This window comes from Somniosus microcephalus, chromosome 19 (genome assembly GCF_052327205.1).
Source record: "Somniosus microcephalus isolate GS21.2 chromosome 19, FLI_Smic_1.0, whole genome shotgun sequence".
Lineage (NCBI taxonomy): Eukaryota > Metazoa > Chordata > Chondrichthyes > Squaliformes > Somniosidae > Somniosus > Somniosus microcephalus.
The window spans coordinates 25103223-25115988 of NC_141005.1; the positions used below are offsets into that span (position 1 = coordinate 25103223).

Sequence of the window (12766 nt, forward strand, 5' to 3'; positions counted from 1 at the left end):
AGCATTTGTGGTACAGGTATACAACTTCCAAACAAGAAACTGATCACAGCCCTCGTGATCGCTGCACTACCATCTTTGGTGACCTCCCTTCAATTAGAGGGGAAGGCCTATGATGACAAGGATAATCCTTCATGGCAGAGAAATTCAATACGTTATAGTACTACACTTGCGTGAATCAACGACTCCCCATGACATTCCCCTTTAGATACCTCAGAGTAACCAGGATATTCCTACAGGACAAGGGTCAGAGACTACTCCAGCTGCCTCATTCTACCCCACCATGGCAACAGCAACTCTGTCTGCCTATGCTGCCCTGCCCTTCTTTTACACTCTTGGGGTGTCAGATCGCTCATGACGTCAGACCTACAGATGATGAGTCAGCTCCTTTCCCCTTCCGAGGGACATTAATTTGTGGTTCATTATTAGGCAAACATTACTGCCTTCACAATCTATTAACATGCCAAAGATTGACACCAAAGTGATGATCCTGATCATCAATAGGTTTCACTTACAAAACTAATTCACATCTAAAATAAGCACAATAAGCTATGATGAGGATAAAGCCATGAAAACAACAATCCTCCTGACATATACAATAAAAGAAAACTTACAAAAAACTGATGGTACACGGAGGTCTTGCCTTTAGTTGCAGTTCCACTAGTTGCTGGGAGAGATGCTTGGAAGCAAGCAGCACTCAAGGTATAATGCCGTTACATGTGTGAAATTTTGTTTCTGAATATGCAATACATAAACAGGGATTTTATTTAAAAGAACTGTACCAAGGAACTGAAGGCAGGCAAGTCAACCTGAAGTATAAGCCTGCTGACTGGAGTCTTTCATTGGTCTGCTAGCCTCAATTCCACTGTGAGCATAGGCAGAATCAATTCTTAGTGCCTACTGCTGTTTGGGCCACCACTTGGTTTATCTTTTTCTTTACAGTTTCAAAATTCACTGCTGGGTTCAGTGGTAGGGATCCCTCCACTATTGCTGATGCACAGAAGAGAGTGGGGAACAAATAGATAGCTTATTACTGGAACTGCACTACAGCAATATTCAGCACCTTCAGGAAAGGAGGGGAACAAAAATTCGAACAGATATGACCAAGCCTAAGCATACAGTAGTCAGTAAGTTAGAATGCTGCAGTTCTTGTTATTGTGATGCACAATCATGCCCCAAAGCTCCATTGTCGGCCCTCTACTTTTCCTCATCTACATGCTGCCCCCCTTGGTGAGGTCATTTGTAAACATGAGGCTAATTCTATATGCATCAAATGCCAACTTCACTTCTGTCACCATCTTCATTTCCAGCAAGTACTGAGTGTTCTGGAGCTCTGATAAGACAGTAACCACGCTGTTCAGTTCTGCCACAGATCCACATTGAAGCACCAATTCCGTTTTTCCAATGCTCTCCTCCTCAGCCTCCTGAACTATATCTTACATAAACTCCAACTCGTGCAGAACTCTTGCACTTGTATTCGATTCCACATCAGGTCCTGCACACCAATCTCCGTTGGTTTCCCCAGTGAATCAGTGTAAAATCCGCATTTTCATTTTCAAATCCCCCCATGGTCTTGCTCCATCCTACCTCGGCAATCTTTTCGACCCCCTACTTCCCAGCGTGCATCCTCTACCTTCTCTCCCATTGTGGGAAATGTGGGGTTCTGGCAGAGTGGGATGACCAGAGAATACAGACATCATTCAATTTAGCTCATTCTGATTACACATCCTCCTGGCTAGAGCAGAACTCATGACCGGAATGTAGAACTCCACATTCTCACCTTTCCAGCTGAAGGAAGGAGCATGCTGCCGAGGCTATAAAAACAAAATGACGAGCAGTATTCTTATCCAACACCTCCTCCACCACCACATCCGCCTTCATAAAAACTGAGAAAAGGTGCTTTGCAGGTTAGTCTGTTTACTGTAATCCTGAAGATGCTACTAATCCTCAGTGATCGTCTGCAGAGTGCACGTGGCATATTTAATCCGCTTACATCCATCAGAAACTCTCTTCCACTTATTAGCAAGCTCAAAATCCTCAGTATCTGGCCTCATACCAACTGAAAAACAGTAACTAATTAGCGGTTGCTGAACTTTCTAAGTGATGGATTCATTGTGTTTTTAAACCCACGGTTCTCTTTCTTCTCTCTTCCCTCTCCATCTTCTGAGTCTTCTCTCCCCCACCTCACCCCTTGCCATCCCACTCCAAAAAGAATCAGGTTTAAAATCTAGAGCAACAAAAAAAAACACTCAGCATGACCTTCAATATTTATTTTCACACGATGGATGCAATTTATATGAAAGTTTTGAAAGGAGGTATTTTCTACTGGGGAGTCAAAATCATTCTTTGGGAAGGATGCCACAATAAAACTATGCTTAATTTTTTCAATGCAAGACAGGCTATGTTCAATTCCTTCTCCCCTCGTGAAAATATTTCTCCCACACTTTTAGGTACTCCAGGCACAATTTGGAAAAAAAACACATTTTTTTCTAAATATTAACTTTTGAATTCTGGAACATCTCAAGATAGGACTTTTTCCATTTAAAAAGATATTTCTAAATACAAATTACAAAGAATAATTGGAAACCCCATATAAGAAATCAGATATTTTGTTAACTATCCTCAAATTTAGACATGCAAAGTGCTCTACAAAACCTAATGAGTCAGAATTCGATTTGAAAAGGTCTGCATTTGTCAAGTGCACTTAATCGCCATAATTCAGCTCAGTATCAAAGCAGAACATTTCAAGTGTCTATGCCTTACAAGTTTGAAAACAGAAAAAAAATCAGAGCTGAAAGTTTGGTCCACATTGCTCATGCATAGCTAGTTGTGCTTCTAAGAGTATGCAGAGGGTGACGCATCAAAAAACCACCAAATGGAAGGAAACAAGTTCAACCCCTCCATTGAACTATGTCCTGATGACAGCTATGGGGAGGTGTGAGGCAGATTTGAAAGAAATTCCAATCAAGAAGCTTCATTGTGCTCCTGGTGTCCAGCCTAGAGCTGTATTGACCTAGCAGCAGACCACTCCACGCCTCACTCTTGCCCATTTGGGGTGCACTGACCAATGCAGGGCTCGTAAGGGGAGAAATTGAAGGGTGGTTTAAAACAATATTTTAAAGAAAAAATATTTCACTTGCAGCAATTTTAAAATAAACTGCTTTAATTGTCCTGACAGTTAGGTAACTTTCTGCCATAAATGTTCTTCCCAAGTTTATTTTTAAATTGTCATGTGGAAGATTAGTCTGACACCATCGCCATAGAAGCAAGGGGAGATTTTTTTTGTTTGAATTAAGAAAACTATATTGAGGGGTTCTTGAGGCAGGTTTGTTTGCATATTGGTCAGCAGATGGTAGATCTGGAAATCACTTCAGCCTTAAATTTTAAATTTTCCCTTTTTCCCCCCTCTTGCCAAATTAAAAAAAAACATCTTTCACAGAGAAGAAATGGTTTTAGCAAAGAAACCAGAATGAAGGGGGAAAGCTCAGGACCACTTCACTGACTATTCTTCTTTCTACTACATTTCAACCAACAAATACTTCATCCTGAATTTAATGGGCAGCCCGTTCAGTAAGTTTGATTCCAATAACGTTACATTTTCAGAATTTTGGTTTGCAAGTATTTTGTGTATAGCAACAAATCCTGTTCTGTCAAAACAGTAGTCTCGAAACAATTCAAATACTGATCTCTTCCTTCTCGTTCCATTCTTTCCTATTATTATAGCTAATGTTTATGGTGAAGGGTTTGGTGAAGGCAGAGTGTGTTAGGAATTGGAACAATGATCCACTTTGGAACCCCCATGTCAGTATCAATAGTTTCGATGTCAGGTATAGAACAGGTAAAATCAGAGGAAAGCTTCCTCCCCTCCGTTCAATGTGCCTCAATCCCAAGCTCAGAACATTACCATTTACTGTAACAATGTGACATTGCCATTCTCCACACCTCTCAGATATAGAGAATTTAGTAACAAATTAGGAGCTGTTTTGCACTGTAGACTTGGATTAAGACTGCCCTGACCTTCTCTCACTTAAGGCCGTCACATTCAACACAAAAGACCGCTTTCATGCCAGTCTGGGCTAGATTCAAACGCAAATCCCCAAAATTAAATTCACCACACTACCATCTCAGTCTCTCTTCCAACATAAAAATTCACACTACAGGAAACTTTTTTTTAAATCCGGCACAGACGGGACCGACGTGGTGCCGGTTCATCAAAAATTCCGGATAACCGAACGCTATAGTAAAAGATAGGGAGAGCGGACAGCTCCGTATAAAGCAACAAACCCTGTTGCTTAGCAACTGTAGAACAATGGCCTCAAGTTTCAAGCGTCTCTGTAGCTTAGCAACAGCTGCAGCCACACCCTTGCACAGCACAGATGGAAGGCGGCAAAATACAATATGAAGTAAAACCTACTCCTGAATTTTGCCGGTTAACCGAGATTTCCGGTTATTTAGGTGCCGGTAAATCGAAAGTTTCCTGTACATCAGTGTGAAAATGTGAGGCTTGTTTTTTTTTTTTTTTTTTTGAATGTGGGTATACGAGAGCCAAACTACAACAGTCAGCTATCTAAACAAAATGCTTTCAAGGCCACAGGATCCTAAAAAACAAGTATTTTTCCCTTACCAGAATGGTCTTCCTTCAGTGTGTTGGTAATTGTGGAGCCAGTAAGAGCAGCCAATGTAGCTGATGGGGAGGCACGATATCGGGAAAGTCGACTCAGCAGCATCTCATTTATACTTTTTGCAGATTCCCCCTCTTTTCTTGTTAAGATTGTTCGTTCCTGGAGAGGGCATGCTGTGCAGATCTCATTGTGCACCTACAACAGAAGAAACACAAGTGTCATGACTGCAAGAACATTTAACACACTGAACAAACTCCATTAAAGCACAGATCACCACATAATTCTGGACTGACATGCTACAAAGTCTGACATCCATCATCTGCCAACAACTGCAACTAGCATCCTACATAGCTAAACAAAAAATACAATTACTTAAATTCATCTTTATTTTGAAAGCATAATCTCCTGCAAGGCTAATTTCTTGTAATGGACTAACAGGCAGACCCAGGAGATGCAGCACACTGCTGTATCAACAGTCTGCCAGAGTAGGTGGTCAAGTGTTCTCCACCTAATTTTCTGATCTTGCCTGGTCTGTCAGTCTGAGAAAAAATGAGGGGAAAGCTGAATTTCCATGCGTTGGCACCTCTGGAAAGCTGGAGCAGGAGCATTTTAGGGGGTTGGCCATTTAGGACTGAGCTGAAAAGAAATTTCTTCACTCAAAGGGTTGTGATTCTTTGGAATTCTCTACCCCAAAGGGCTGTGGATGCTCCGCCATTGAGTATATTCAAGACTGAGATCGATAGATTTTTGGACACTAAGGAAATGAAAGGATATGAGGATAGGGCGGGAAAGTGGTGTTGAGGTAGAATGATCTTAATGAATGGCAGAGCAGGCTCGAAGGGCCTAATGGCCTACTCCTATTTTTTGTTCTATGTTCTTAAAATAGTCTCATTAGACATATTATTTTGGTTGGGCCAAAACATGCCCATTTCCTCACTTATTCTCTTATGTTGCTAATACACAGGGGTGTTCTGTTGCTGGGATGACATCTGCCTTATCCTCAGTCCCTTACAAAATAATTCTCAGTTCCTAAATGGGTGGAATTTTTTGTTTCATACCCAACTCAACCTGCAATTTGATGCTCATTCAGCCTATATTTGAGGTCAGGACTCCTATTAAAACAGCTCAATTTGAATGATGTAGGTTTAATATTCACAGGTCATTAACATTCGCACAGAGTTATACTGTTTCTCTTCGCCCTCTCCAATTTTCCCCGCTCAATTTCTGAAGGTGACAATTACATGCTGTGGTACAATTACATAGACACTGCTTACTCGCCAATACCGCATCCAAGTGGCCATTCATCATGTGCAATTTTTAACCAGCAAGTTATTCAATGACGGGGCATTACAGCCCAATTTTGATCCTGCCCTCACCTGATATCCATTTATATGTTACTTGCCGCAGAGATCACTGGATAGCAATCAGGAGCAGGAACCCAATTCCTTCCTCCCCAATTCAGAAGCACTAAAATCAATTGCAGCACCTCTTAACACCCTTAACTTAAGACGGGGGAATCAAACCTGGGAGCTTTCTGGTCTAACCATTTAACTACTAATTAGAAAGATTTGCTAAGTCATTGAGAAACCAAAAGTTTTTTCAATATTTTAAAAAATAATGTTGAATTTTTCAGCTACAATCTGGTATACAATGAACACAGAAAAATAATGGAGGTTTTGTTAGCCAGATCTTTGATCGAATTGTTTTTGCCAGAGACTGGCACAAGAATCAGAATCACTTTTTGAGGGGACTAATACCAGAGAGAGATTGAAACATTAAAATGTCAACACCAATCAATTCATTGATGAAACGCCACAGTACTTTTTTTTTTTTTTTTTAAAAACAGGAAACAATATTTGTGCTTTATTCATCAGGACTGGAAAATTTCATCAACTATCTCAGGGCGAATTAATCCAGCTGTGATTAGCTGAAAAACTCACCAGTTGAGTAACACCAGCATGTGTGTCCCTTTCCCCTCAACTAATGGGTTGCTGCTGCGATTTCAGTAAAGGATGTGAGGGGGGGTTTAAGCAGAAGATGTGTTTCATTGCTTTTTAGGATACATTTATTTCATCTAATTAAGATTAATATTAAGTGTTGTGTGTAAATTTAATTCAAACCTTTTAATTAGGAGTGTAAGTATCCTTTCTTTTCTCTCCCCCTCCCCTCTCCACATCCTCCCCACACCCCCCTCACCATTTTTTTCTCCTGGTGTTCTCCAAACTATACCCCAACTGCAGCTGAAGTGACAGGCAAGCAACATGTAACAAGGGTTCCACCAATGCGACTCATAATAGCAGAACGAGGCAGGCAACAGCAGGCTAGTGGTGACAGTTATGGCTAGTGTTTCGTTCTTCTCTTCCTATGTGCAGAGTTTATAAGTAGATATATAGACATAATTTCAATGCATCTGGATGGTTTTTTAAAAAAAAGTCACATGAAAATTCCAAGAGATCACTGTGATCTTGTTACCTTGTGTATATAAAAGCCAGATATACAATGGAGAACAGACTGTACATGTCGCCTGTTGCATAATCATATAATCAGCCAAAAATAAGCCTAAATAAAACTCAAGGCTTTTTTTTTTTTTTTTTTTATAAACAGTAAACTAATCCTGTAATACATTGAGAGCATAAACACTGAAGGAACTGTGCACATGTAACATTACATGAATAATTATTCAAATCATAATCTTATATTCAAGATTTCAGTATTATACCATATCCACCGTGAAGATTTTCCATACAGATTAGTGCGAAAACCACAGCCAGAGCAAAATGGCCGTTGCACCATCCAGTAATACACAAGGCTTAAAAATGTACATTCTGGAAATGGAAGATAAGATTGTGGTGGTTTACTAAGACAAACATATCTAAGTCAGTTTTAAAGCAAAAACCATGCAGAAACTTACCGTCAGTTCAAAGACATCCATGAAAACAGAATGGCCTTTGGGAGTTTTCTCGTTCAAGCCTGCAGGAGACCAGATCCAATAGATGTAAGTTCCATCGGAGCAGAGATGGACTGTGGTCATGTTACTGCCAACTGGGAAGTGATTCGGTGGCATGGACACTATCTGGGACACCTGAACGAGGAAGAGTAAACAAAATGGTAAAACACAGTACAACTCGATCAGCCTGGTGTACAACTGCATTTTGGTGGAGTCTAAGATTCACTAGTCTGAAAGAGTTTGTCCAAATGGCAGCACTAAAGAATTCCTGAAAGATGACTTTACTGGGCTCCCATGATGGCTCAGTGGTTTAACCAGTGATTAATTGATCCATACAGACCAAGTGATGGTAGTGCCGGAAGTGCAAGTGTGGATGCTGGATGTGATCAAGCTTAGACATGATTCCCTCTATGGACAAACAACTTGCTGACACTCGCCATCAAGATTCAAAGGCCAGTTGGATGATGTACAGTACCCCCCCCCACACTTAAAATGTCCACGTCACAGTCGCTTATATCGGCCAAAAAGCGATAACCATTAGCCATTTGTATTATCAATTTCAAAGTTGCTGGTTATAGCGTCTTTTGAGCTCTGTATAATTCAGACAGAAACAGCTGTGCTTACTCACTATTCAGAAGGCTTCACAGTCAACTATTAGTACAGAATCGATCAGATTCAAGGTTAGAGCTATGGTTAGTGTTAAAGTTGGGCAGTTACTGCACATGGTAAAGTTCAAAGTTAGCATTTTTTTCCTGTGACATTAGTCTACACATAGTACACAACTTGATGATAAAAAGCACACACAGGTTCCAATAATAAAAATAATTTAACTCAGTGGTTATACATCAGTATGCCACTTTCCCTGTCAGGTCAACACACTATTAATCAACGACGACAACATTGTTGTTACACAGCGCTACCACATTATACCAGCCATCGCGTACAACGGACAAATCGCATTTGCATGAACTCGCCTGCTATAAGTGGTGGGGACTGTTTTAGAAAGCATCTAGTGACAAAGGAACTGTACCCCAAAGAAAGAACAACTTCAGGAGGGAGGGAGTAGGGAGAAAATTGACAAGGAAAACAAATAGTGCTATGTTCAGTGATGGGAAATACAAGTTAAACAATTCATATACACAGTGGGGATACTAGCAGCTTGGAAACAAACAGCATTGTGGACAGTTACCATTTTTTTTGTAAAAAGCTTGCCATTGCCATCTAAGAAACACATGAAAGATTGAGTTTTGTGAATAGCATGGTATATGCAGAAAGGGAACATAACATAAGAAATAGGAGCAGGAGTAGGCCATTTGGCCCCTCAAGCCTGCTCCGCCATTCAATATCATGACTGATCTTCTAACTCATCTCCACTTTCGTGCACTATCCCCATATCCCTTGATTCCATTAATATTCAAAAATCTATTGATCTCTGTCTTGAATATACTCAACGACTGAGCCTCCACAGCCCTCTGGGGTAGAGAATTCCAAAGATTCACCACCCTCTGAGTGAAGACATTTCTCCTCATCTCCGTCCTAAATGGCCGACCCCTTATTCGGAGACTGTGACCCCTGGTTCTGGACTCCCCAGCCAGGGGAAACATCCTCCCTGCATCTACCCTGTCAAGCCCTGTAAGAATTGTGTATGTTTCAATGAGATCACCTCTCATTCTTCTAAACCCTAGAGAATATAGGCCTAGTCTACTCAATCTCTCCTCGTAGAACAATCCTCCCCATCCCACGAACCAGTCTGGTGAACCTTTGTTTCACTCCCTCTATGGCAAGTATATCCTTCCTTAGGTAAGGAGACCAAAACTGTACACAATACTCCAGGTGTGGTCTCACCAGGGCCCTATATAATTGCAGTAAGACGTCTTTACTCTTATACTCAAATCCTCTTGTAATAAAGGCCCACATACCATTTGCTTTCCTAATTGTTTGCTGCATGTTCACTTTCAGTGATTCATGTACAAGGACACCCAGGTCCCTCTGAACACCAACATTTCCCAATCTCTCACCATTTAAAAAATACTCTGCTTTTCTATTTTTCCTACCAAAGTGGATAATTTCACATATCTCCACATTATGTTCCATTTGCCATGTTCTTGCCCACTCACTTGGCCTGTCTATCTCCCCTTGAAGCCTCCTTGCATCCTCCTCACAACTTACCTTCCCACCCAGCTTTGTATCAGCAAACTTGGATATATTATTACATTTGGTTCCCTCATCCAAATCATTGCTGTAGATTGTGAATAGCTGAAACCCAAGCACTGATCCTTGCGGTACCCCACTAATTACAGCCTGCCAACCCAAAAATGACCCGTTTATTCCTACTCTCTGTTTTCTGTCCGTTAACCAATCCTCAATCCATGCTAGCATATTACCCCTAATCCCATGAGCCCTAATTTTGTTTAATAACCTCTTGTGTGGCACCTTATCGAATGCCTTCTGAAAATCGAAATGCACCACATCCACTGGTTCCCCCTTATCTATTCTGCTAGTTACAACCCGAAAAAAAACAGATTTGTCAAGCACTATGCGGCAATGCTCCATCTCACCCTCAGTAAGCTCCCCGCTGGAGTGGAGCTAATTTACAGAACAAACGGGAAACTGTTCAACCTCCGTCGCCTCCAGTCCAGATCCAAGGTCGTCCCATCCTCTGTCGTTGAATTACAGTATGCAGACGATGCTTGCGTCTGCGCTCAGAGGTCGAACTCCAAACCATCGTCAACACCTTCACCGAAGCGTACGAGAGCATGGGCCTTACACTAAACATCTGTAAGACAAAGGTCCTCTACCAACCTGCCCCCGCCACACAGTACTGCCCCCCGATTATCAAAATCCAGGACAAGGCCTTGGACAACTTTCCATACCTCGGGAGCCTACTGTCAACAAGGGCAGACGTCGATGACGAAGTCCAACACCGCCTTCAGTGTGCCAGTGCAGCCTTCGGTCGCCTGAGGAAGAGAGTGTTTGAAGACCAGGACCTCAAACCCATCACCAAGCTCATGGTCTACAGAGCAGTAGTAATACCCACCCTCCTGTATGCCTCAGAGACATGGACCATGTACAGCAGGCACCTCAAAGCACTGGAGAGGTACCACCAATGCTGCCACTGCAAGGTCCTGCAAATCCATTGGCAGGATAGGCACACCAACGTCAGTGTTCTCGCTCAGGCCAACATCCCCAGCATTGAAGCTTTGGCCACGCTCAATCAGCTCCGATGGACGGGTCACATCGTCCGCATGCCCGATACGAGACTCCCAAAACAAGCGCTCTACTCGGAGCTCCGTCACGGCAAGAGAGCCCCAAGTGGGCAGAGGAAACGCTTTAAGGACACCCTCCAAGCCTCCTTGAAAAAGTGTAACATCCCCACCAACACCTGGGAATCCCTGGCCCAAGACCGCACAAAGTGGAGGAGAAGCATCCGGGAAGGCGCCAAATACCTCGAGTCTCTTTGCCAGGAGCAAGCGGAAGCCAAGCGCAGGCAGCGCAAGGAGCGCACGTCAACCCAAGCACCCCACTCACCCGCCCCTTCAACCACCGTCAGCTCCACCTGTGACAGAGACTGTAGGTCCCGCATTGGACTAATCAGTCACCTGCGAACACATTTTTAATGTGGAAGCAAGTCATCTTCGGTTCCGAGGGACTGCCTAAGAAGATGATTATTTCCCTTTCATAAATCCGTGTTGACTCTGCCCAATCCTAATATTTTCAAAGTGTCCTGTTACCACGTCCTTAATAATAGATTCTAGCAGTTTCCCTACTATTGATGTCAGGCTAATTGGTCTGTAGTTCCCCGTTTTCTCTCCCTCTTTTCTTAAATAGTGCGGTTACATTTGCTACCTTCATGGAAGGGATAAATTTAAGATTCAGTATTGTTCTACTTCATTAAATCAAATTCTAATGATTTGCAGCAACAGCTTGTAGAGTAACAAAAGGGCAATTGTGAATTTTTGAACATTGGTTGATGTTTCATGTTCTACATATACTGTTCTCTGCTTTGCTTTGAAAACAATAAATATGATCACAGCAGAAGTGGATACAGTTAAATAACATGGATAGAACTGAATAATGTCAATGGCAGCTAATTATTAATTGCTTTGGACTACCAGTGTAAATAAGCAGGCGAACAGGGGGCTCGGTTGACAAAAAGGGATGACCGGGTAACATTGTAATGTGAATCAATGTGGGACTTCAACATCGGAGTTTCAATGGACAGATCAGCAGCACCTGGAAGGGAGGAGTGATGCAAACATTCACTCATGTGGTCCAGGATTGATTCCTCAAACATGACAGATGCATCTGTAACAGGTAAACTGGCAAGGACGAGGTAAAGTAGGTTATTCCCTTGTGCTAGTTCTCTCGCCATCTGCCGCAAGCCTAATCTGGCAGCTATGTCCTCAAGACTCGGCTAGCTCGGTCAGTGATGCTCCTACAGGACCACTCTTAAATGATGGACATTGAAATCCCCCACCCTGTGTTCCTGCCAAGTGATGCTCAACATGGAGGAGTACTGATGCATCAGCTGAGTGAGGGGGGTAGGTGGTAATCTGCAGAAGGTTTCCTTGCCCATGTTTGACCTGAAGTCATGACACTTCATAGGGTTCGGATTCCCAGATTCACTCCCACTCAACTGTGTACCACTGTGCCCCCATCTCTGGTGGGTATGACCTACCCAGGGATGGTGATAGAGGAGTCTGGGACATTAGCTGATGGGTGATTCTCTGAGTATGACAATGTCAGGCTGTTGCTTGACTAGTCTGCGAGGCAGCTCTCCCAACTGGTGTCAGCTGTGGTTCAGTTGATAGCACTGCTACCTCCGAGTCAGAAGGTTGGGGGTTCAAGTCCCATTCCAGAGACTTGAACTCTGTGCTAAGGGAGTGCTGTACTGTCGGGAGGTGCTGTCTTTCAGATGAGACGTTAAACCGAGGCCCCGTCTGCCATTTCAGGTGGATGTAAAAGATCCCTTGCCACTATTTCGAAGAACAGCAGGGGAGCCCTGGCCAATATTTATCCCTCAACCATCATTGAAGCAGATTATCTCGTCATTTATCTCATTGCCGTTTGTGGGACCTTGCTATGCACAAATTGGCTGCCACGTTTCCTACATTACAACAGTGACTACACTTCAAAAAGTACTTTAGCTGTAAAGCGCTTGGGACGTCCCGAGGCCGTGAAAGGCGCTATAGAAATGCAA

The 12766-nt window shown here is 42.6% G+C and overlaps 1 protein-coding gene across 5 annotated transcripts in view; it reads right to left on the reverse strand.

Annotated features, from left to right (window-relative positions):
- The window catches only part of hectd4 (HECT domain containing E3 ubiquitin protein ligase 4), a 268113-nt gene that overhangs the window by 167259 nt on the left and 88088 nt on the right, over nucleotides 1-12766 (reverse strand). For all 5 annotated transcript variants that reach the window (XM_085961398.1, XM_085961396.1, XM_085961397.1 and 2 more), the window contains exons 7-8: nucleotides 7531-7701; nucleotides 4622-4814 (exon numbers count right to left, since the gene is read on the reverse strand). In XM_085961398.1, coding sequence (XP_085817524.1) covers nucleotides 4622-4814; nucleotides 7531-7701 — 364 coding nt within the window. The remainder of the gene's footprint in view (nucleotides 1-4621; nucleotides 4815-7530; nucleotides 7702-12766) is intronic.